Here is a 27,587-nt window from a genome sequence, read left to right as displayed (position 1 = left end):
TTCCAAAACTACGACCAATCGCTGAAAAGAACTCACTTTAGAAGTGACTGGACTCTTCTTCATAACAGTTTGCTTTACATTGAATGGATTTATGGGAAACTTATGTTGGCTATTCCAAAAACACAAAAGCACTTTTTTTAAATGATTCCCCCACGACAAAAGTGAAACAAGCCGTAGTCTATGAAACAAAGTTTTATTTGTCTTTTTTATACATATCTGTACATAATCATTTGTCCCTCAAATAAAGCATCTGAACACAATAAGAATGACCACCATGATATTAACACACACTTGTTGGATTCAGCAGATGAAGTGAAGTGAACCCATGTCACCAAAAGCTACGAGTCGACTACAAGACAGGCAACATTCCTCTTGAGCCCCCGATGGGAAAGAGGTCTTTGTTTAGTTTAAATACTGTCGGTTTCCTCAGAGAATATTTCTTTCATTTTATTAGTATTAAGATCATTAATTTCTCTCTAGGTTTTTCCACGGTTTACACAATTCAGTGGCCAAAGTAAAAGATTCAAGCGAACGTATGAGAAAGCGGAGACTCCAGGTCATTTAGTTACTGAACTCAAATGGGCTCTCCAGTGATGAGCCTGACGTCGTGAGCGATCATCGGCTGTCCTGAAGCACGGAAGCAAAGGGAACGGGTCTGCTCTACACTGAGGCTGTGGACGGTGGCGATGAGTGACTTTTCATTTGGAGGGCATCTTCTCCACCATGTGTTTCTGTTGACTCTGAGCATGCCTGAAAATACACACACATTTTTGTCATTGATACATTTATAATAACCTGATATGAAAGGAAGTCGCACATATTTTTGGAGGTGGCTGAATCCGCGGTCACGTTTGACTTTTCCTTCCATTGACTTCCATTTAAGCGCATGCGAATGCAACAGACCGGAAACGCAAGTCCGTCCGAAGATATTTCGATAGCAAAGTTCAAGTTTGGTGAAGCTGCGAATTCGCGTCACGTGAGAGTGTGAGACCAATAAAAGATCAAAACATCACAGCGTGACCTCTCGCTACAGAAATGTAAAAGACGAAGGAATGGATCCCACCCACTTTCGTGGCATCGTCCGAATGAATTTTGCATGCTCATAGTCTAGTCTAACCGCGGCACAACCCTAACCCTGTCACAGGGGCAAAGTCAAATCATTACAAAACATAGCAGTGAGATCGGAGGAAATAGAAATTCACAGGAATGAGCCACCTTGTACAATAGGGATGAATTCCCATCTGACTGTGTTGATTTATATTTATACATACGAACTATAGCACGTAATAAAATACATGTCCACAAAAACAAAAGGTTTTCTGTGGCTCAGTGGTTAGAGCATATCGCCAAGGTGATGGGTTGGATCCCAGGGGATTGCACGTAGTTAGAAACAAAATGTATAATACAATACAATGTAAGTCGCTTTGGATAGTAGCGTCTGCCAAGATTACAGTCACAAATTCCCTTGAGACTGTGTTGGATGTGCTGGTCACCTGGTCAGGTCCTCGATGTCCACCAGCATCGCGTCCTGTTCCATCTGAAGCTCATCTCGCATTAACAACAGCTGCACCAGCTCCTCATTCAGACCTGTCAATCAATCAATCAATCAATCAGTTGATTAACCATCTCAGGACACACTGTGAGAGAGAGAGAGAGAGAGAGAGAGAGAGAGAGTACCTTCGATTTGTGAGTGAAGGTCATTGACGATGACTTGTAGTTGGCCGAGGGTCATGTCTCTGAGGTCAGTGGGTTTTAAACTCCTCTTCATCAAACATTCACTGATATGTGGCATGTGAGGAAGCTGTTGGAAATACACACACACAATATTCACAGGACTGATCCATGACACACAACTATCTGTTGTTATTGGAGAGTATGAGAACAGAGCGAGATTATCTCAATGTGTGTGTATATGAAATCAAGAGTCCAGCTCAATGCATTAAGGGTAAGGTGCAAATATGAGAGTAGCTACACAAAGTGCATTACACACACATGAGGTGAATACACATTTAATGTCCAGCGGCCATATGAGCAATAAGAGGCAAGAGACGGAAGAAATGATGAAAATATGGCAGACATGAAAGATTGTACAGAAGAGCAAAATCAATAGTTTTCCATTTAGACGTGTGTGGCGTAGTATTGCTCAATAATCTGACTGTGACAGTGAAGACTCCTCTCGGGGTAAAGGGGGCTTTACCAATTTCTGTGGTCAAGTGTAAAGAATGGAGGCTAGCTGTGTGTGTGTGTGTGTGTGTTTGATTTCAGAGGAAATCTCCCATCTACAGTTCTGAATAAAAGAGCATGAATCATGAATCACTTCACTTATAAATCATCATCATCATCATCATCATGCTTGTCGCCGTGAGCGTCAGGTGGATCACCCATCTGAAATCCCCCATCAGACCTGACACACATCAGGTCGCTCCTTCTCTTACTCAAATGCATGACGGAGGGAGCGCTGTGAAGTCTCCCGGATGAACACAAGAGCTCTCTGTCTCTGTTAGACATCAGACACTGACACCTGGAGAATCTTCATGTGTGAGGACAGACGACGGCGGCTCGGTTCCATGTTTGGAAGGAATTTCGGTCAGTTTTGCTCTGAGTAGGCAAACGTTGGTAGGATGTGAATCATGAGACGTCTTGGCCTTCATGAATGTGTGACATCATACGAATGCCAGTTTCTCACTCTCGATGAGCAGTGACCACATTTACTGTAGCGCAGTGAGTCACTCTGCCTGCCAGGATTTCTCACGCTGAGCAGACGACAGAGAATTCCCCCCCACCCCTGTTAACTTACACACTGGAAAACATGTGGCCGTGAGCGCGCGTGTGCGTGTTTACTTGTTGAGGAAGTTAGTGTTGATCTGACAGCTTCCGGTTCTGCTGTAGACTCATAGTTTCAGTTGTGATGAGAGAGAGAGAGTGTATATACAAGTAACTTAATCTGTATTTGCGCAGAATGTTTTTATTTGTTTTCCTATGCTTTGGCATGTAAAAATGTGTTTGCGCTGAGTCTTGAGAGAGAGTTTTCACCGTCACCACGTCTCACCCTCTCTTTATAGAAATCCTAACATCTGGGAAACGAAGCGCGTGTGGTGCGACGTGAGGAAGACTGAGACGTACCAGGTCTGCCACCGGAGATTTCTTACGGTTCTGTTTCTCCACCTCCACCTGCATCTTGGCCATGGGTTTGGCCATCGCTAGAGCCAGTCTGGCCTCCGCCTGGAGCTTCTTCTGTCGACTCAGAAAGTCCATGTCCTCCAGAGACTCACAATCATCTTCTGTGGCATCTCTGTCCGAGTACGATGAGCTCTGTTTGCTCTGACAAGACACACAAACACACACATGATGGAGAGATGTTTTTCAGGAGTGATGTTTAATGACAGCAGTTCAGATGATGGTCAGTGTGAGTGGGGTCATTTCTCTGAGCCGTGACTCTCTCGCTGCGTCTGAGATCCCTCATGGGCAAAAAAGCGTATAAATCATAGGAAACAATATAAAAAATCCAAAAATGCAAGTTTTCTGTGATCTTTAGGTTAAGGGGATAAAATATACAGTTTGTACAGTATAAAAATCATTACGCCCATGGACTGTCCCCACGGAGATAATAAACCAGACGTGTGTGTGTGTTTGTGTCCTGCCCTTCAGCACAACACAATGATGACACTTTTCAATAAATCACACTTTTGGGAATTCCATCGTTGAATATGCCATTTTGAGCCAAACAAGTCATTTAACGATGAGGCTGGATTGACGAAATCATCCAGATCTGTGTTTATTTTATTTCAAGTATTTTAAGATCAAGTAAGTCTTAATATTTTGTATAGGCCTTCCGTATCCGTGTAATTCTCTAGTCGTTATAAAGGCTATCTCTTCAGGGTTTTTCTGCAACCAAGATGCGCGCGCATCCCGAATGTTTACAAACTTATTATTAGCCTGCAGTATAGTATGGAAGTATGTGATTTGAGACGCACGGTCTGTGACTCACACAGCTGCTGCAGTGACTGCTGGGAAAGAAGCAGCACTCCCACACCACATCCCAGATTCAGGGACATTCTCAACGGGACTCTTTAAAACATTCACGAGCGTCACGCTTCACTCAATAGCCCATACAAACTTAAATAAACATAAGGAGGATATTAGTAATTACATAAAATGTATATATCATAGTAGATCATCATTTCTAGATGTATTGGGGTGATTTCAGTCCAGTGTCTGTTGAACTTCGGCAAAATCAAACCTCAGGTCATCCAACAGACAGCACAACAAGACACATGAAAACTGATCAAACTATCCAGGTTGAATCTTTCCTACATCTATGTTGTGTTGATTAAAAGCGAGTCTGAACTTGTTTTCTTTGCCGTATTTGAGGTGTGAAAAACACAGCATCTTTACTGTTATTTCCACCTGTTTCTTCTGTTCTCATTTTCTGCAAATAAATGCAAATAGAAACATATGTGAAAAATATTGATAAAAATAAATTTCAAAAGAATCAAACAAAAATGATAATTTGACCTAAACATATACAATACATATAAATAGTCAATGTCAAATCAGAAAAACGCTCTCTGTAATTGTCTCTTGATTGTTTCCGGGCTGTATATCTGTAGTGTTGATGTGTTTTTTTACAGTAACTCGGTTTGATGTGTGTGTGTTTATGCGCATGTGAGAGTGTGTGCTTGACATGTCTGACACTGTTTTAAAAATGTTTCACTGTGATAACGGCATCATTGTGTGTGGTGTGGGGACCTAAACCTGAATGCACACCAACTCATGGGGACTCGTGTCATCGGGATGACCAAAATTGAGGTCATCATGGGCAAAAAAGCGTATTAAAATCATGCGGAACAATATTAAAAAAATGCAAAAAGTTTTCTATGATCTTTGGATTTACAGGATAAAATATACAGTTTTTTGGAATGTGCTTAATAGGAAAACATGAATTCTCGACTCTGAAAGACAAGCGACTACACACGTTCATACATAATGCTCTTGAGCCACCGCGTGTGTGTGATAAGACATGATCACGTTCAGTTACACTCACTGAAGAAAAGTGAAAGAAAGAATGTGAGGCTGCAGGTGTAAATATTAAACACATTTATTTTTTGGACAAAATTACCAAAATTACCAAAAACACTGCTGAGTTCACTATTATTTGCTAATGGTTCAAGGGACGACCGTGTGTGTGTGCGTGTGGTTACCATTGGCGACAGCGGTGTGTCCAGACTGGTCTCTGTCCTGCTATCATCAGCATCGCTGTCTTTATCACTGCCGCTGTCATTAACAAAACAGATCTGCAGATTCATGCCACTCTGAAGCCTGTGACAACACAACAACAACACAATCTTCATCATCATAATAGAACGATTCATTTCTACAGCACTCCTTCAACTGTAAATATACTTCACTTACAGTTTCCACAAAAACATCTCCATTGTTTGTGATCGTGATAATTTTGTGATGTGTTCCATATTTTGGGAATGACTGGGATTTCAACTTCTTTCTAGATGAAACACTTTGGGGTTCAACATCTGAATAAATGTCTATGAAAACCCAGCTAAAGTCATTCTACATCATGTGAAGAACATCCTCTGACTGAGTAAAGCCGCGTCAAAGACTGAAATCCCAGTCAGTGTAAGTAATGAGCGGTTGAAATCAAACATTGATGCTCAGAATGAGAACACATATGATTTTCTTTTTTAATCTACCACTCGTTTGTTAAAATAGATGTGAAGTGTAATGTGGGGTCTGCAGGTCTTGTCATGTATTGTTGCTCAGGAGAGAGAGAAAGTGAAGCTTTACAGAAAGACAAGAGGTGCGTGTCATTGTGTCACAGTCATGTGAAGAAGAAGGTTCAGCTCGATGTCTGCTTCTCTTTTGGGAAGAGCTGGTGTGTCGGCCGGGGGGAAACCCTTCATGTTCATAGAGAGAGAGAGAGTTTGTAAACGTGCTGTGGTTTCAGTATCTGTGACCGGGGAAAGTTCATCTCATCTCGTGTGTCTGGATGATGTCACTATGACATGAATCAATAGCTGGGTTTCTATCCAAACGTGATGCCGATCTTTTCAAAGTACACAATAACAGAGAAAAACAAAAGTGAAACAGACACATTTCCATTAAGTTCCTCCAGCGGGTGACGGCGGTAATGGCAGCCAACAGTAAATAAAACAAGATCTGGAAACCTTGAGGACAGCCGCTCAGTCACGTGTATTCAATGTTGACTACATCGTAACTGATTCAGCAAATGTCTTTCCATCTCCCGTTATTCACAGCAAACAAAAAGCAACCTCAAGCGAGCGTTAAAAGGGATTGTTTTCTACATCTTGACTTTGATTTGGTGGTGAAACTGGGACACACACACATGAGCACAGGTACTGACCGTGATGACAGACTGGGTTTGCCACTTTTACTGCAGCTGGTGTAGACGGCCGGCCCATCATCAAAGAAAGTGCCCAGTGCCAGCTTCTGTCGGATGGATTCACGCTCATTCTTCTGCGCCTGTGACACACACATGAAACTCTATCTGTTATCATCTTATATCACATATCATGTTTGTAATAAATGTACATGCATCACATAAAAACATCTAGAACATTGTGACATTTGCCTACAAACTGAAGAAACACATCATTCATAATATAAATGACATGATTCATCACACAAGAATAACCTCTCTTTGAGTGTAATTTAATATGAAAACACTGTCTGAACATGATTTGTATGTATGTACTTTAATTCATATAATACCATTTATATATCTACAGATAATATGATTCATTCTCTACGTTCAGTCATGTATGCTATCTGTTGATGTATTATGTGCAGTAACTGGAGAGAGCATTCAAAGCCCTTTATGTCATTCACATTGTGCTGCTCTGTGTTAAACTACTTTCAATATATGTTTAACATCAATCTACACTCCATAACCCACAGTGACGAATAAAAAAACAAGAACTTTATTGCAAATAAAACGACCAAAATAATAACATTGCATAAGTATTCATACTGCTTTCTGGGACATTTAAAATTGAGCTCAGAAGCATTCCAGCTTAGCTCGATTTGCTCAATTGAATGATTATGATCACACCTCTCAACAAAATGTCCAACCGCTGGAAATGTCACGTCATGAGGTCAGAAGAACTTCCACGACAGGATCATATCACAACACAGAACTGAAGATTTCAATCTGCTGTATTGAAGCTTCACAGACACATGTAGACTCCATTAATCATTCACAGAAGATTAAAACAACCAGATGTCTTGAGCTGTCCTCGTGGAGAAACTGAGCCATGGATGGAGAAGGTCGTGATTCAGGCGGTGACCAAGAACCTGATTGACAACTGGTTGAGCTTCATGATCACATGTGCAGACGGGAGAAAGGTACTGGAGGACAAACATCACCAAGCATCATGTGATCTGCTCATCACTGCACAACACCATCTGAACAGTGAAGTGTGTGAGGTGTTTCTCAGAGGCAGGGACGGGAGGAAAGCTCAACGCCACAAACACACTGAGAGACAACAGGACAATGAACTTCAGGACAGAGCTAAAACAATGCAACAGTGACTTTGTTTTTTCTTTTTGTTTTTCTGATCTGAATCTGTTCTTTGTTTTGTCATTATTGTGTGTGCTCTGTAGATTCATGTGAAAAATGTAATTAAAAGTAGTTTACCCTAACCCTTCAAGCAGCAACATGTGATAAAAATGGAGGGGCCGTAATACTTTCTCTTTTATTTGAAATCAATCGTAAAAGTGACAGAATTATGATTTGAGTGTGAAGTGACAGACAGTGAACAGCAGATGGCAGCAGAAGTGCACATGACACATGTGTCACCCTCTCCTCATCATTATATAACACTACACACACACACACACACACACACACCTGTGCTTCAGCAGGTTTGTAAGTGTTCAAAGGTGTTTGTCTTCTGGATTATGGTTTTACCACACAAAAAATGATTCTTGTAAGGACGGCAACTTTAACAGACACAAGTGTGACAGCTGTGAGAATGATAAAACAAAAGAATATACACAAGCAGGTGTGTGTGTGTTTGTTCAGCAGGGTGTGTGTGTGTGTACTGTGTTGACCAACAGAGATTTGCTATTAATACACACACAGCAGAAGTCAATGTAGAGCAATCACACCTGTCTGTCAACACAACCTGACAATGACCCTTCACTAACAAAACACAACATCCACCACCACACACTCTGCCTATACATGATACATGCACACACGCAGACACACAGCTGTATTTGTTGTGTGTTGATGTATTACAGCACAGAAGGTGACCGTGATTTATTTCTGACCCTAGAGGATTATGGGTAACAGTAACACACTGTACAGAAACATGCCTGTTTGTGTTGTGACACCACCCTTGAACTACTTTACACAATCTGAGCCTTCATGACACACACTCATGCGCACAAACACAAAGCCCTGTTATAATACTTCACAGAAGACAGAAAATAAACAGAACAAAAATATATTTGTGTTTTTTAATCCCAGAAGTCAACAGTGACAAAAGAACCTCAAGAATCTGCATGAAACAGTTTAGGATTATTTAAACTACTGACAAACAATACAACAAACATCATCTGTCCTCACAAAACACACACACAGCACTTCAGGAAATACAGCTGTGTGTGTGTGTGGGCACTTCCTGTGCTGTTCCTGTTATTTAAAAACACACGCACACACATTCGCATACACGCACACACACAGCTGTGAGTGAGTGTGAAATGATTTGTGTTGTGAAATTTGTGCGTGTTCTTTTTGTGAATGGGAAGATCATGTTTGCGTTGTGGGAAAAGTCCCATATCTCAAATATTTGCTGTGAGGAGCAAATTCATCAAGTGCTTCAACACAGTTGAATCATCTGTAGGTTCCACATGTACCTCAGGTCTTCTGAAAGAATGAATGAGTGAATCAGAAGGTGTCAGTAGTTAGTAAGGAAACGTGAAGAGTTAGTATCAGCTCAGGAAAAAGAAACAAGGCAACGCTTGCTTACCAGATTCATTTGACACAAATCTGGCTAACCACAGATGTATTGTGATGTATCCCGTCTGTTTCACATGCTGAAGGAACTTCACACGTCCAATCACACCCAGACAAAATGAATACTGACGCTAGCGGGATTGCATCTTCGTAGGGGAATGTAACGATTACACTACATTTCTGTGAAACCAGAAACATACAGCAGAAAAAGTGAGCTGGACGACGCTAAAAACCTGTCAGATAGCTAATATCTCACTCTTGACCATTGTTTTGAGATATTTACTTGTGGAGAGACGTTCATTTATCTTATACAGATAAACACGGACAGAACCAGGTCAGAAAGTAATACATCATACGGAAACCTAAAAAAACACAACACACATGGGCGTATTAGACCGTGAAGGTCGTACCGTACCCAACCGAGATACCCGTATGTCTTCTGCATGTGGATGTGAAACTATATGAACAAACTCCATCTGTGCGTCTGCTTCACTCCTGTTTTACTCTTAAAATCTGTGTCAGATTTAATATTTATGTTCTTTACACACATTTTCACAACACGCCTTATTAAATTGCTTCTTCTGTAATGGCACACGCAAAAAATAAAAATACATTATTATAACAAAAATCCTTAAAACTACACAATATTTATGAAAAATATGTGCAATATGTGTCCATCACAATGGCAAAGCGTTTGATTATGTGTGTGTGTCTGTGTGTGTGTGTGTGTGATGCAGTGATGGGACGAGTGAGGTGTAAATATTGTGTGTGTTCAGACAGAGACACCAGTGGTCTCTTTGCAGGCGGTTGCCTGGATACCAGTCTACAGAGGGGCCCCTAGAGGATTGTGTCCCCTGCACACACACACACACACACACACACTTGTGTTTTGTTCAGCTGTTATTGTGTCTTCATATATGTGCTCTTGATTTCAGTAAAAGGTTTTCTCAGGTCTGTCCCACATGTATCGTGTGAACAGCTCTTTATTGTCTGATTCACACCTATTCTTGTATTAGTGATGTGCTGTTTGAGTACTAAAGCTCATCTGATCATGTATAATATGATGCTTCTGCTGAATCACGGTCATTATCAACAATATTATTAGGACTAGACATTCCACCCGTTACAAAATGTCTTCATTTCTATTCTCTCACCTCTCTCAAACACACCTTCTATTCTTTATTCTTCATTATTATAACAGTAATCTCTTGCTGGCCTCACACTAAACTATTTTTCATACTACAATAATTGCTTCTATCATGGTCTACAGTATTATCATGGTATTATATTTGGTTATAAAAACAGTTCAGTATTGTCCTAGCAAACAAATTCTATATAAAAAATGAAAGTAATTATAGATGTAAAAAGTGACAAACTGTTTCAGACTAATATAGAATCTCTGTCGCCATTTCAACATGAGGAATCAACCAGAAACCTACTAAAAGAAGCACTTTAAATTGTAGAAGAAGATTTGGTTTCTTAGTCCGTCTTTTTGCTCTTTTAATAACAACTTTCATGTCTTTATTACATGATATGTGATCACAGACAAGAGCGTGACGCGTCCGGTCTAGACACGGTGTTACCCAAGTGTTTATACTAAGCATTCCACAACATCAACGTTTCCGTCAAAACAACGCAATTGAGAAGCTGTTGCCATAGCTACACTATAAAACAAACATACCATTAATTTTAATAGACCACAAATGCATTGCCTCCGCTTTACGTCGTACCTTAGAACGCACATTCAGTCTAATTTTCGTATGCGTTTTTTCCTATTTTGCCCTGGTTTGTACGGTGTCTCTGAGGTGAAAACGCCTCTCAAAATACTTGCTACGCATGCGATAAACACAGAAGATAGATCCCAGTACAAATGTTTTTACGACGGGCGAAAATATCGGAGGCGCTGTGTATATGTGATTGACACAACGTGAGGTTCACTCAATGTGCAATGGCCTTAACCCACTGCTTCTCAGGGCTTGTTGCTTCAATACACGCTCGCATATAACTGTTCATCAGTTCCTCTGTATATCACTGCTCTGTTATATTCACCTCAGATCACAGGATAACATTACAGTCTTCAATTTAGACCTGAGGGAAGTAAACTTTATAATCAAGACAGCGTGTGAGGTTGTGTCGTACTCTGAATATACTGTGTGTTGTGTCTGTGATAATATACACACAACATGTCAATGCTGAAGTAAAGGATGATGAGAGGTGTTCTTCAGTAAAGTGGGACGCTTCTCTTGAGGTTACGGTGCAACACACGCACACATGAAACCCCACTGACTGCGGCACACATCCAAAACAATGACATTTTTGTCTCTTATGTTCAAATGCTACATCAGAAGCAAAAATCAACACAACTGAGACACAAGCAGCACACGGTAAAGCATCTGCTCCGACTGTAATCTGATGTCAATTGGGTAAACACAGCTATATTGACGCGAGATGTTAATGAGATAAAGTGTGTTGTTGTTTATGTTCAGTCTGATCCTACCTGATGAGAACATTTGTCCTGGAGCACCATCTCTCACTGCATCACCATCAGCGTCACACAAACACACAACGCGGGCACATCAGACGAGGACTCAGGGTGGGGCGCCGGGAACACACGGAGCTGCTCCAGAGGAACTGAGCTCTCTCTCTTGCTGCTGACCAATCAGATGGCAGCACAGGAGCAGGATCGGCTGGGGTGGGGGTAGAGGCGGAGCAAACCAAGTGACCTTTCAGAGCAGAGCGGGGGTGTAAATATCTCAAGGATTGAGGGAGAGGGATGAAAGGAAAAGGGAGGAGATCATGGAGTGTAAAGAAAAGAGCTTTTATTGAGCCTGAGGCTGAGGAATTCCTGAGCCGAGACGAGTCGAGAGCTGCTGTTTCAACACTAACACACACATCCAACAGCAACAGGACAATACAAACAACAAACTCCAGGAAGGTCTTTCTACACAACAGGTGATGACCCATGTTCATACACACGACCAAACGTTCCTTCTTCATTGTGTTTTCACTAAATCTAGGATACATAGAAAGAAAACGGTGTTTTGTCTCAAGTCTATGTAGAACCACAACTTACAGTTCAAAACAAACGAAAAAGTGATCAACACTGAAGCATCGCAGCATCGACGCGCTGGCTAACAGCCGGATCCTCTTCATTCTGTGTTGGAATTTGACGAAATTACGCAAAGATGAAAGACACCATACAAGGATCTCCGGGAAAGACGACCCGACAGGGCAAATCACAAACCATTATTTCAAGCTTTCCGCGATGAATCCAGCAAGGTTAATGACACAGTTTTAAACTCAGTTCTTTCGTGTATTTGCTCAATAATTTTTATTAGCAAATTTTTACTCGAGAACTTGCGGACTGCTGCTTTAAATGTCTCCTCCAAGTTGGTATGATTTATTAGGGTCTTCCTGAAATGAAAGGCAAATAAAAAAAATTAACAACCGTCCTTTAATTATTCCTCAACTGCTGCGCATCTCTTTGTAAAATAAACTAAACTGCCATTTTAACCTAATTCAAAATAAAAAAGGAAAACTACAAAGTCTCTTTAATATAAACAAACTAACACTTTGTATGTGCTTTTCTTGGATTTTGTTTTACATTTAAGAAATATCAGCATGTCCACGTTTTCTATCTATCTATCTATCTATCTATCTATCTATCTATCTATCTATCTATCTATCTATCTATCTATCTATCCATCCATCCATCCATCCATCCATCCATCCATCCATCCATCCATCCATCCATCCATCTCATCCATCTATCTATCTATCTATCTATCTCCATCCATCTATCTATCTATCTATCTATCTATCTATCTATCTATCTATCCATCCATCCATCCATCCATCCATCCATCCATCCATCCATCTCTATCTATCTATCTATCTATCCATCCATCCATCCATCCATCCATCCATCCATCCATCCATCCATCCATCCATCCATCCATCCATCCATCCATCCATCCATCCATCCATCCATCCATCTATCTATCTATCTATCTATCTATCTATCTATCTATCTATCTATCTATCTATCTATCTATCTATCTATCTATCTCTATCTCTCTCTCTCTCTTTCCATTATGTGCTGTTGAATGTGACCCCCCTCCATTCAGGTCGAAAAAACTCAGCGATAGCTTTATTTACTCAAATGCATGTCAGTATGAATTATCTTAATAAATGACCTGTTTCTCTGCATTTAACAACTCAAGCTCCAAAAGTGACTGTTTACTCGCTGCCAGAACTGCCAAATGCTTCTCAAACAGCAGACACAACGAATCGCTTCTTCTTCAGTTCTTGTCTTGGTTACACAAGCTACATGCCTGTGGACACTGACACCTAGTGGCCTTTGCCTGTCGAAGCGGACAATGAAGCGCAAGTAAAAACGAAAACTGCCACGTTGCCTGGAGCGTAGATCATAAGCTCTAAAAAAGAGATATTTCACTAGCAAAGAGTTATAATACCACATATCATTATACTTCCAAGTGGTAGAATGGGAGTGAACGTGTGTTGTTTTTTACTGCTGGACATGGCTCTGTGGTTCTGACAGAGGTCTGCTGAAGCCAATCCATGCGTTTAGAGAATTATCCATACTGACAGCACTATTAATCTTGATGTCTAGCTTGTCGTTTGAAGGTGTTCCTAGCTTTGGTTGTCGCAGTTTGACAAAACCCTTCAGTAACTGACGAGAGACGGAAGACGTGAGCACAGCTGCTTTACTCCGACTGGTAATCGCTCAAGAAAGTCGCTCATCATTTGCATAAAGTTGAGCGGTTCCCATCGCTGGACACGCCCACTTTCTGTCGCCTACAGTCATTGTCGTTCGTGTCGCCAGCTCTACATTGAAATGAATAAGATTGCGTCGCTCTACTGCTGCTAGTTTCTGGCGGTCTGAACAGGGCGTAAACGCTCATATTGTTTCAGCGTCTGCATATGCACATGAACATCTCTAGAGAGGCTCTGAGAGAAAAACTGAAAGATTTGCAGCACTTGAAACCAGAACAACTGTCAAATACACGCTGAAACTTCTCACAGCTTCACTTTACTACAACTTGTTAAAATAAGAGTTCTGTTTAGCTCAAAGATAACAGAAATATACTGTATCAGGATTTTACACAATATACTGCACTTTATAATTCATGAGTTATAATGGCAACCTTAATATTATCATTTATCAAATTATGGTAATATAATTAGTTTAAATATCATTTTTAAGGGAATGTCGTTTTGTCCATGTTTCATTTAGGAAACCTCTTGTGGCCCAAAAATGTTAAAATATGGATTATTTCACCCCAGATGTCACTGGATTTACAGAAGATCTCATGTGTGTGAGGTGCTATGAGGATCAATGATGAGATGTCTGAAGGACACGCACACATTCCTCAGGCTCACTGATAACACCAGATAACACCACATTCCTCACAAAAATTTCACACACACGCGCACACACACACACACACACACATACACACTTTTTTATATATTGTGGGGTTCTTTCATAGATGTAATGATATTATAATGAATGAAGTGTTTTTGCTGTCCTGTAACCCTCATAAAAACATTCAAATAAATGGAGGTGACTGCTGACTCACTGATGCGCACAATAGAGCTGTTAAGACATTTACCGTCATTGTGGATACAGAGAAAGAGCTACACACTCATCTGACTCAAGAACACTGCCACAGCGCCATCTGCTGACCGCACACACACTTCACACAACATTAAAAAGCATATTTTATCCCAAAAACAAAGAAAGAAAAAAGAACCTGACTTGCTTAAATGTTCATTCCAAACCCATGGAAGCGAAAAATACCTCAAACAAGTGTCCAGCTCCTCTGACGTTCACTCGCTGGCATTGTTTTGTTTGACACACTTTACAATCTGTCAGAGAAACTATACTCACGTTTGTGGAGCAGATCCGGCTCAGTCTGTGGTTCTGCTGTTGTTCTCTGAACTGAAGACCTGCCAGGTGTCTCTCCAGTGCCGCCCAGTCCATGGAAGGAAGTTGGTCTTCTTCCCCACATTCTTCTCTGTATCCTCCATCTTCCAGCCCGGTGACAGCGACCTGGCGCTTCGGCTCATCGAATGTCTTATTATCACGAGAGTCGGGCGGCAGCCGGTGGTCACGGGGCTCTATCACGTTTCCGTTCTGTTTCAGTTCCTCTGGCACCAGTGGCGGAGCGGACGTCTGCAGCTCCTCCGCCAGGCTACGGCTGTTGATGGTGTCACGCCTGAAGTTCTGTCGTTGGAGGTATTCCCGGTCCCAGTCCATCAGCACTCTGCTCCTGTTCTGCTCCTCATCCTCCTCATAATCCTCCAGAGCGGTCAGATCCAGACTGGGAGAGGACTTGTATTCGGAACACGGCGTCACCTTGTTGGAGTTGGACTCAGAACTGGAGTGACTGGAAGTATCGCTGCCAAGGTCCATGCCATCCTCCCGATAATCCTGTGAGAAAGATTTCTCTTTATTATGGTGAAGTGGTTACAGGGGAGAGCAGGTAATGTTGTGTTTTGTGTCCACTTTGCCCCTAGTTTCCGATCTACTTAACTTGAACTGACTTCATTTTGTTGCTGCTAAATCAGCATTTCTTTGTTTTTTTTAAATAAATAATAATTTGAACCTTTATTTTGTTTGATGTTTTAATAATTGTAGTTCTATTAAACTATGACTGGTTGGCAAAAAAAAAGGCTTTTATTAATAGCTCAAGATATGTTCTTTAATCTCTGTCTCTTATGGGATCAATTTCCCTCCAAAAGTATTGCGGGCATATTTTAAAATATAATAAGCGTAATTCAAAACTTTTTGACATATTAAATTATTTTGCACAAAATTATTACATAAGGAGAAAGTTGTCTAAATTGCACACAAAATAATGTTTGCTATGGATAAAAGTCAAACATATGTATCAATGCAACTTTCATGCAGAAAAATCACTAAAAACCGAGTAACATCTCAGAAAGAGCGCAAAATACTATACTGAAATCTTACTGAAAAATTGAGTCCATTTAAAAAGTATTTTCCATTCTTTCTGACAAGAATGTGTTTCGGTAAAACCAATGTTTGTACACGTTTTTTTAAATTAGTTTATTATCATGCTCTCAGTCACTCTTGAGGTTTACTTTGTTGGAATTCAACAAACACTGCAGTATATGACAGCAATACATGAAGGATTTAAATGAAATATAAAAAACAGGCATTCATTACAGAAGACTGCGAGTTTAAAAGAAATTTTTTTGGTTATTATTGCCTTTCATTAATTAATTGTGTATAAATAATATAGTAATTTCATTGATGTTTTAAACCTTAAATAAGGCGGTTATGTTAACTGGACATATATAGAAGCCTACAAAAGAAAGCAGGCTAAGAACATTCCCCATCACTGAACAATCACTGATCTCTGTTTAATTTATTTTAATGAATTGAATGAATTGATCTGATTACACTGCACAATGAACTTTACATCGTGTCTGCTGTTTTTTATGTGGTATCGTGAGCGTGCATCGCTGTTTTGCTACCACCTGCAGCGTGAATTGGGTTGTAATTGATTTATATCTGAAAAGGGAGCTTCGGAAGATGGAGATTTCAGTCATTACTGAAAGTCAATAGGTTAAAATCAAGCATATTGCAAGCAAATAATAGCTGTTTGTTAACTGCACAAAATAAGACCGCAAAAACAAATAGATTTTACTCCACAATTAATTTTACATGCTTCATTTTACAAATGTGCAGTTCGTCTAAAATTTGCACAGTATGTTGCTTACACCTGTAGCATGCTTCTATGTTACCAAATAATGCCAGAGCAGTAATGTTCATGGCTTCTTCCTATAAAAACTAGTGTCAAATTCTCAATAGCACCACCTGCTGTTTTGTAAGAGGAAGTTGCATATGCAATTTGTGAGAAAATCAAGCTGAGAATCTCAAAAGAGACTAAAACACAGTACATTTATATGTTAAACCCTTGCATTATCTATCGAATTGTATTATGTATTTGTAAAACGCTTTCGGTTTGTTTCAGAGTTTAGTTTCTTTTGCATAAAAGGTTCCATTTGTTTGCAAAATGCTGGATTTGTTTGTTAAGTTTTGGCACAATTTTCACTCCATAGATGAGGCGTTTATCCTTTATGCGTTCGCCGTTGAGATATTCTTTGAAACCACAGGGGGCGCACAAACCCTGTATTTCCCTGTAAATTTAAAGTAAAAGAGAAGTAGTAATTTTACTGGAACTTTTGTGAAGCAGTTGCTTGTGATGGACGAAGAAATGCATTTCAAACTATTGTTTGTTGATTTAATAAATTTTTATATCAAACTTTTTGTTCACTCTTTCATTTCTGTGCATAATGCAGACACATTTCTACATATTGTTGGTTAGGAACTGCTAAATGTACTTTGCCATGGATTAACTCATTGGATATCTTTATGTAATATAAAATGAGAAGATATAAGAACAGTTCAAAAGAGCAATGTTGATAAATATTGTTTTATTCTGAATACAATATAAAACAGACACATTGTTTTGTGGTGCATAGAATACTTTGCTGCTGTTACAGTGCTACAGGCTTATATGTTTATTACAAAGAAATTTTAAATACACGAAAATAAAAAGAATGTAGAGATTAAAAAGAAAATATAAGTCCACAAAAATAAGAAGAATGGGTGAACAAAGGGCAAACAATTAAATTATATGAAAATTGTGCAAATTGTTAAAGGTACTTTTTAAACTTGATGTATTCCGGAACAGTCTGTTATAACTATACAAAAAATATATCATATCGATGTTATTGTAACATGCTTGTATAATTATTTAGATTTATGAATTAACATTGTTAAACGTGTCACTTCAAGCAGTCTCGGTTTGCTGCTCGTCCAGAACCTCAAAAAGAACTGGATGAAGCCTGTGTCTTCTCTTCTGGGTCAACTTGAAGGGCTGGTTATACTCGACGCATTCACTAGTTCGCTTGGGTGCGCGCGCCAAATATGACGTCATCGCGGTGTTCGCTTTGGGTGAGCGCGAGCTTATTTCGCGTGGCGGCAATTTGTAATTTTTGTGACTCGAGCGAACAGTTCGTGCGGCGCCGCAGTAAAAATGAACAGCTTTGAAGAGATTTTGGCTGAACAGGTACGCCTGTACAGACATCTTTTATCATCAGTGTGTCTGTTTTATATTGTATTCAGAATAAAACAATATTTATCAACATTGCTCTTTTGAACTGTTCTTATATTTTCTCATTTTATATAACATAAAGACATCCAATGGGTAAATCTATGGCAAAGTACATTTAGCAGTTCCTAACCAACAATATGTAGAAATGTGTCTGCATTATGCACAGAAATGAAAGAGTGAACAAAGTTTGATATAAAAAACACACACTAAATGGTGTCTGACAAATTTAAACTATTAAGTTAGGTTTTTTTATTTTTCAATTGGGGTTACAATTTGATTTGTGCCACATGTTAAGCATGACATATTTTGCCAAAAAAAGAGAATCACAATTAAAAACTATTGTTTATTCGTTTTTTTATATATATATAAAAATATATATAAATTAAAAATAAAATCTCACGCATTACACATATTTTTTTTAATAATGTATTTTCATTGGTATTAAAACATAAAATAAAAAATTATCAAAATGAATAAAAAAAGACTATTTTCCGCTCTTAAAGGGGTAGTGTAGGGTTTTGTTTTGCCGAAGTAGACACACTCAAGCATTTGGAGCCAGACTTGTAAACACGGCTGGGTTGTACTCTACACATCCGCTAGTTCGCTTGGGTGCGCTCGAGCTCATTTCATGTGGCGGTGTGCACAACACTTTTTGTGACTCGAGCGAACAGTTCGCGCGGGCAGGTGGATAATTTATTTGAAGCAGCGGATGCGGGTGACATTTTAGCTTATCTGCGCACCTCTATCGGGCAGTATGTTGTAGAGGAAATGCTGCCCGTCCAACTTCTTCAACTCTCCCCCACTTACTGGTTTTGCACCAAAGTCCACCATTTGTTGTTTGGGTGGTGGGGGGCTCTGTAAATTGGACTGTGCAGTGCTGCGACTCCAATTTTTTCTTCTAGTGTTTTTGTTGCTAGATAGCACCTTGTCGCCAGCAAAGTAGGTGCTAGGCTATTACACATGAATTGTCCTCATGCTGAAAACGTGACTTGACACATAATGCTACCTGACTTCACTCCCTGAGACGCAAGAAGAAAGCAAAAATTATATAGATTTTTACATAGGAAAATGACAAAAATAGTAACGCACAGTGACTTGGATAAATAACTTTAATCTGATTAATGGTTTGGGAAAAGTAACGCGTTAGATTACTCGTTACTGAAAAATGTGGTCAGATTAGAGTAACGCGTTACTAAACGCGTTACCGGCATCACTGGTAAGAATATGTTCAATTAGCACTTAATATGGATTTAATCCACTACTGTGAGAAAAGACAATAAATGATGTGCTCGTCTTAATGAGTTAAGATACGCATGGCTAGATCATTCTCATGAGCTAGCAACATCACACATTTACACAAATTCAATATTTTTTTCTAAATACCAATTATCTTAAATAACTCAATAGAGTTACTGTTAACTAGTGCACCGCTGACTAAACCCAGCTAATAGGACACATCTTACGTACATTTATGTTAATTTAACGCACTATTTGGTCAAATCAGACAACAAATTCCTTAAAAGACCTGGCAGAGAATACTCATAACAGACATAAGAAGTGTATCTGACACAGCGAGTCGCGTTTGGAATGACGTCATCACCCTCTTCCACTGATTGGCTAGAGGAGGAGCTGTCAATCTAGAACTAGTGGACCTTCAGTGTGATCGTCAGGTGCACATGATTTTTAAGGAAAAATGGCCTCGGTAAATCATGCCTGTTTTGAGCTCTTCGGTTGAGGGCATTTGGTTAAATGAGATTCAAGACATTTTTTCATTACCACTGTAATAATAATAAAGACTCACAGACATCTGATAAAACCTGTGACAAAGACACCAAAACCACAAAAAGATGTTTTCAAGACATGAGGACATAATTTGATTTGAATAAAAAGGGGGCGCTATAACATAAGACAAACCCTAAGAGTACTGTGATGGAGACGGGTGAAAATGAAACGACAAGGAAGTATCACTCTGAGTTGAATTTCAATTGGGCAATTTTGGTCATTCTGTCTTATTTTCCAAACTGCTCATTGTGACAGCTTAGACTCAACGGTTTGGATGTTAACTGGTTCAATGATAAACAGCACTCGCAGCATTATTCTCTCTGTATAGGCTACTGAAGAGATGTACACACCACAACATCACAATGATCATCATCACACATCAAACTACACGAACGACAGCTCTGATGATGAATGATCTCCAGCATGAAGAACTGCTCTTTAGCAGTATCGCATGATTACAGTTACACTACAAACATACAAAACCTCTACACCTATTTATAGTCCAACATGACACCAGCTGTGTGCAAGTTACAGCTTGGCCTAGTTTCCAGCTAAATGGGCACTAAGTTACAACCTAAGCACGACTTCATATTTTTGAGTTGCACCATTAAAGTTAGCTGAAGCGTAACGTTACGTATAAACATAATATTTATGGACTGTTGGACTGTGGGAATAAAGTCTATTCAAATAAAACTAAATAAATCAATCAATAAAAAGCTCTTGATTCACTCGACAGACTTAACACACACATATATAAGAAAAGTCACAATTACACGCTAAAGCTTTCAAGTTTCCTTTGATTTGTGTTGTGTTATTATAAAATCAATCAAAAATGTTGTGATCTCAGTCTTGTCGTGGCTTTTGTGTCTTGTGTGAGTGTATGAACTCGTGGGAAGCCATTTGGACAGCTCTAAAAAGCTCATTTTTTAATAATAAAAGAGGATTTTATTATGTTTTGTCAGTATTTATTTAAAAATGTAGAACATTACAGCATATAATAAAATATTAGTAGATATAACAATAGCTATTATTCAGTATGATATTCAATGAAACCTTTTTTTGTTGTTGCTGTTATTACGTGAGGTAAATAGGAGTGTGATTCAAGGATAATCAGAATTTCCTAGCATGTGAACACAGATCTGGACTTTACGTTCCAATGCAAGTAAGAACTGATGGTTGGTTCAACCCCACAACATCACAATAAATATAGAAAACTGCTGTAAACAGTGTGCATTTTTGATCGATCATATAGTTTTAATAAAAACACCTCATAAATCAATCTAAACTGAAGCCTCAATGTAGGTATAAGGAGTTGATTTCAGATCACTGGATCTTTCGTTACACTGTAAAAATCTAATTGTTGTCCTTACTATCAAATTATTTGTTAACTTTACACAGTTGTCAAAATTTAAACATTATACTAGTTTTTATTAAGTTACGAGTACTTGCAGGGGAAATCAAACAACTTACTTTTCGCCTTTAGTATATTTTACTTAAATCAAGCAAGTAGCCGCAAGCGAAGCAATTACTTTAGTACACAAGCGAGAGGCAGTGGAGAGCAGATCCTGCCTTTACTCAGAAAAGATTCACAGCATGCTTTGCGCCAGACCGCATTAGGAGAGTACATTTTTAAAATTATGATTATTTTATATGTTTTTAGGAAAGTTAAAGACTTGATAGTGTTTAATGTTCTCTTCTCTTAGACATTTAGAAGAGTTTGTCATATTTTTCAGTTTTGTGGTTACCACTGTTGGGAAGATAGGTTCATTTGACTAGGGTCGAATAGGGCGAAGCTCGTGTGTTTTTTTACCGATGAGCATAGTCTGTGCATACAGTTCTGAGATCAGTCTCCTCTTGCTCATTTTGTGTTAAACAAGTCAAGGTGTTAGATTTATGCGTTTTTAGAATAATATTTATGTGAACTTTATGTGTCCGGGTTTACAGTGCAATAAATCCAATGGAAATTCTCAAATTGGTAATAATAGTTAATTCTGAGTACTCCACACTAAGTCAAGAGTACATCTGAACTGTTACTTGAACTCAACAATACCATTTCACTTAACTTAGTTTTTTAAGGCAATCGGTTGGCATGCTTTTTTTAAGTAAGATCAACTAATTCGATTTTACAGTGTAGCTACACAGTCTCACACGTCTCATCTTTGACATTCTCGCTGTCTGAACCATCATTATCTCATGTGTGCATGCAGTGTACATACATGAAAGGCTGTTTTCATACATACGAGCTGTCAGAAACAAACAGACACACACACCTTATCTTTCTATAGCCACATTTCTACATTAAACTCTTCATAAATTTACATGTCATGCTGGAAAACGACAAACATCCGGTCTAACTTACTTCATTATGTTTCATTTTTAATTTCATGTAACTAGAAATGTGGCCCCAAACAAGCAGTGCTTAATGTACATACTGTACACAAACAGCAGGATTGTATTTATGAAAAGCTGTATATGTAAAACATTACTGATGTGTAAAGGCCATTGCAAATTGATTCTGAAATTTGCGTCCGTGTCAGCACAGCATCAAGATAAAAAAAATCACTTTTTTTTAGAAAGCCGCCAGGTAACGGTAGGTCATGTGACAAGAACCAACCAGCCAATATAGACAAGCTCAATGAAAATGGAGACACATATGATCACAGCATAATTTAGTCTAGTAGCAGAGATTATTGCAAGGTATTTTCAGTTCATATAATCTATATATTCTTTGTTTATACCTCCTCGTCTCAACGGCTATCGGGCCCATGGTTGCTTAACGACGACAGACGCCAGAAGAGCGCAAAGTCCAGTGCCCGGTTGCATAAAGCAACTTTAGTTTTTCCATTATGTGTTACACTTAAGGGGTGATTTCCCCTTTACCAGAGATAATAGGAGAATAACTTAAGTAAAAACTTAAGGTATATTTAAGGGCCCAATTAAGGGAAAATAAATTTAAGGTGCTTTATGCAACTGGGCCCAAGCGCTTTGGAAAAAAAAGGAGAACGCAGTGCAACTGAGATTTTTCGGTCGGTTTTAGACGTGAAACTTGAATCGGCCTTAAGGGGATCGCATACCGGACGCGGAAGCGCCGCGTAGTGCTATTGTTTGTAAAAATAAACATATTGTTTTCTATGAGTGTGCACACACCTTCGCCGCCATTCTGCACCTGTCAGGATGGAGTTTTGAGTTCTGCAGCGAGACAACGCGCCACACTTAGTGCAGTTGCACTGCGTTCTCCATCTCAAAGACGCTACGCACCATTTGACTAGTAAGTACAAATTTTAACCATAGTCTGTGTTCTTCTCACCCAACTGTTAAGAATGTTACTGCTTTCAAATGCATAGAGACTGTGTCTGTCCCCCGAATAATACAACCAAATAATCATTTATTTAAAATTATGAGAAAAAATCTTATTATGATTAAACCAAAAGACAATATATTTAATGAGCAAAACCAACGCCTAAAGTTTGGGCTACTTAATATTAGATCACTAAATCCAAAGGCAGTTATTGTAAATGAAATGATCACAGACAACAGTTTTGATATACTATGCCTTACTGAAACCTGGCTTAAGCCAAATGATTATTTTGGTCTAAATGAGTCTACTCCACCAAGCTACGGTTATATTCATGAGCCACGTCCGGTTGGTCGAGGTGGTGGTGTCGCAACAATCTTTAGAGACTTTCTTACCGTTACTCGGAGAACAAAGCGTACATTTAAATCATTTGAAGTGCTTGTGTTGAACATAACAGTTCCAAACAAAAGTAAAAAATCATTGGTCTCTCTTACATTGGTTACTGTGTATAGACCCCCTGGGCCTTACACTAATTTTCTGATAGAGTTCGCAGAATTCTTATCGGATCTATTGGTTAACGTCGATAAAGTACTGATTGTTGGAGATTTTAATATCCATATTGCTAACGATCCATTAGCTGTGGCGTTTAAAGAACTGCTAGACTCTTGTGGTGTAACACAATACATCAATAGTCCTACTCATCGCCTTAATCATACCCTAGACTTGATTATATCTCACGGAGCCGATCTAACCAATATCGATATTATACCTCAAAGCGACGATGTTTCCGATCACCATCTTATAACATTTACACTGCAGAAATCAGTTGTATATCTCGTTATCGACAAGGTAGAACAATCACCTCAACTACTAAAGATAGTTTCGTAAAGAACCTGCCAGATCTGACTCCTCTAATAACCTTTCCAACTAATATAGAATCGCTCGATGACATGACCAGCAACATGGGCACTATTTTCTCTAACACATTAGAAGCGGTCGCACCTATGAAGTCAAAAAGGATAAATGAAAAGATCATAGCACCATGGTATAGTAACACCACTCGCGCCCTAAAAAGAGAAACGCGTAAACTGGAGCGAAAATGGAAACAAACCCAATTAGAGGTCTTTAAAATTGCATGGAAAGATAGTGCAAGCTGTTACAAAAAGGCACTACAAGCAGCAAAAGCCGAGCACTTCCGTAACCTCATAGAAAATAACAAAAACAATCCAAGGTTTTTATTTAGTACAATTGCTAAACTAACAAACAAACAGACTCCACCTGACCTGGGTATTCCGCCGCACCTTGGTAGCAATGAATTCATGAAGTTTTTTACTGAGTAAATCGAAATAATACGAGAAAACATAGCTAAAACCAAACCTCCAAGTGTGTCTGAAGAATTAGTTTCAACCGTCACCCAAAAAGAAAAGCTAGAGTGTTTTTCTCCTATAAGTCAGGAAGATTTAATTAAAATTATTGCAACATCCAAACCGACGACATGCTTATTAGACCCCATTCCGACTACTTTATTAAAAGAGTTACTACCTGCTGTAATTGAGCCCATTTGTAACATCGTCAACTCGTCAATTAATCTAGGACATGTCCCAGGACCCTTTAAACTGGCTGTAATTAAGCCTCTTCTCAAAAAACCAAACTTAGACCCCAATGAACTTGGAAGCTATAGACCGATTTCAAATCTCCCTTACTTGTCTAAAATACTAGAAAAAGTAGTGTCAACTCAACTGTGTACCTTCCTTCAAAATAATGACATGAACGAAAAGTTTCAGTCTGGCTTCAGACCGAATCACAGCACTGAAACTGTGCTCGTTAGAATTACAAATGACCTTCTTATTGCATCAGATAAAGGTAACATCTCACTCTTAGTCCTGCTTGACCTTAGTGCTGCTTTCGATACTGTAGACCATAAAATACTACTAGATCGTTTACACAATTATATCTGTATTCAGGGACAGGCACTGCAATGGTTCAGATCTTACTTAACAGACAGATATCAATACGTCCATTTAAATGGGAAATCATCAAATCTTACGCAAGTAAATTATGGATTACCTCAGGGATCGGTTTTAGGACCCTTGCTTTTCTCCATATACATGCTGCCCCTCGGCAACATTATTAGAAAACATGGAATTAGCTTCCACTGTTATGCAGATGATACTCTGCTATATATCTCATTAAGACCAGATGATTCCTTTAAGCTATCCAAACTGGCAGAGTGCATCGAGGACATAAAACATTGGATGACTAGTAATTTCCTCCTTTTAAACTCTAGCAAAACAGAAATATTACTTATAGCACCAAAATCAAGTAAACAGAATATCTCCGATTACAGCCTTCAAATTGAAAGCTGCACTGTTTCTCCAACAAATACAATTAAAGACCTAGGCGTTATATTAGACGAGAACCTGTCATTTAAAAATCACATCTCAAATATCACAAAAACAGCCTTCTTCCACCTTAGAAATGTTGCCAAATTACGAAATAGTTTGTGTTGCAGACGCAGAAAAGCTTATTCATGCATTTGTGACTTCAAGACTTGACTATTGGGTTCGAGTCGTTCGGTCTTTTGTAATGTGACGTGACTGCTTTGGACAGATAAATTAGCTAATTTACAACCTTCCTAACAAACGGATGCATAGCCTAGCCCTAGTGTTTCTTTATTGATAGACAAAGACGGTGAAATGAAAAATTAATCAAGATAAGAGGTGAGGTGAGCTAATCATAGACGAAATACCAAGGTAAACAAGTAATTCATATTTTCTGTATATTATAGCATTATAGTTTTGTATTGGTTGTAATGTGATCAACGTTTGCATAAATAGTAGATTTGTTAGGAAAGTGTCATGTAACATTTTAATGAAAATGAACGAAAGGAACGATATGACTCGAAAAAAGATTCGTTCATTTTGCTGAACGAGACTCAAAGGTCCGAGTCAATAAAATGATCCGAACTTCCCATCACTAGATCGTAGTTGCGATCCGTGCGAGCCGCAACAAAACTCTTCTATGCCGGTGACTCATCTGAACTTCTGATTGGTCATAAGGTTCATTCGCTGTCTATATGATTGGTTGTGATGCTCAGAGCTGTGAGTTGACGCAGAAAAAATATTTGATGCACCGTCATCGGACGTGAACGTGCTGTAACGGACACGTTTCTTTCAGCTTCACATTTCATTTGTCTCGTCTATTAATTTTATGAAGACGGACGAGTTATCCCTTAATTTTCAGCCTGAGAAATGCAAGGTGTGGCGCGTGTGAACAGGCTGAAATGCTAGTGTCTCAATGTGAATGCACTGCGTACTCAGACTTGCCTACACTATTAATAAGTTGTATATTAAAACTGCGTAATGTCGCTTGTGAATGTCCGTGAAGAGAAATCAACATGATGTCACATCTACATCAAAACTGTTAAATAATGCCGATCTTATAATACACTCAAATAACGTTTCAGTCACGTTCAAAGTTCTCGCGTGATTTTTCGAGATCATAGGAGCTTTAATCTGGCACCCACAGTTCAACTGTCTCTTCATTGTCTACCTTAAACCATTAAATAATATATACTGTTCCAGATAAAGATTTGAATAAACACGACTGTATGTGGGGTTGTCAAACTCACAAACACTCACGCGCAAGCGAGCGCGAGCACACACGGCCGATCTGCCATATTGTGGCAGTAAATTCATTTGACACACAAATAAATATTAGTAATACATATTCCTGTATGACACACATACATAAAACGGAACACTGAACTCACATAACACACACAAACATTAGAGTGTAAACGACATATAACACACACTAAAGCATCTCATGACATTTCTCTGATCATAAAAATCCCTTAAATGTAGCGTCTCAAATATAACGTAACAGAAAATGTACATTTACCGTATGACTGTATGTATCGCCCAGTCACTGTGAAATGATGTCATGCTCCTAATATAAAACTGCTGTGATATCACAGTGAAGCCAAACACGGGAACTGATAAATAACCTCAACATCACGTGCTTGAATGTTAAAATCAATGTTTAATCGCGATATATCAGCCGAAAAACTCAACGCCCAACACATCAGCTGGTCGTTTAAAAACTGCCGTCAGATCTATGAGCATTAGAGCAGAACTTACTGTCATCTTCTCTGATGGACTCCTCTTTCTCAAGACATTTTAATATCATCTACTTCATCATCATTATTATCATAACAGAATGAGCGGTACAGAGAACCGACGCCGGTGAGCGGTGAACGTCCGCGGTGTAAGACATGGCGGTGCTCCGCTGCTCAAACACACACACGCACGCACGCACGCACGCACACACACACACA

At 39.1% G+C, this 27,587-nt stretch overlaps 1 protein-coding gene across 1 annotated transcript; it reads right to left on the bottom strand.

Annotated features, from left to right (window-relative positions):
* Positions 1–177: 177 nt before the first annotated feature.
* Positions 178–27,587, bottom strand: schip1 (schwannomin interacting protein 1). Its single transcript, XM_056756276.1, has 8 exons — positions 27,391–27,587; positions 14,913–15,455; positions 6,380–6,498; positions 5,202–5,319; positions 3,124–3,321; positions 1,678–1,801; positions 1,494–1,587; positions 178–750 (listed from the first exon to the last, which is right to left on the bottom strand). The coding sequence occupies exons 1-8, from the start codon at positions 27,394–27,396 to the stop codon at positions 699–701; spliced, it is 1,254 nt and encodes a 417-aa protein (XP_056612254.1). The 5' UTR covers positions 27,397–27,587; the 3' UTR covers positions 178–698.

This window comes from Triplophysa dalaica, chromosome 9 (assembly GCF_015846415.1).
Source record: "Triplophysa dalaica isolate WHDGS20190420 chromosome 9, ASM1584641v1, whole genome shotgun sequence".
NCBI classification, from domain to species: Eukaryota; Metazoa; Chordata; class Actinopteri; order Cypriniformes; family Nemacheilidae; genus Triplophysa; species Triplophysa dalaica.
This window is presented reverse-complemented; position numbering and strand designations above follow the sequence as displayed.

Bases quoted from the DNA above. Each gene is read 5' to 3' on its own strand.
- schip1 (XM_056756276.1), bottom strand. The intron at 3,322-5,201 runs GTAACCACACGC...GTGTCTTGTCAG, and splicing joins ACACACCGCTGTCGCCAATG to AGCAAACAGAGCTCATCGTA. The intron at 751-1,493 runs GTGACCAGCACA...GTGTATTTTCAG, and splicing joins GACATCGAGGACCTGACCAG to GCATGCTCAGAGTCAACAGA.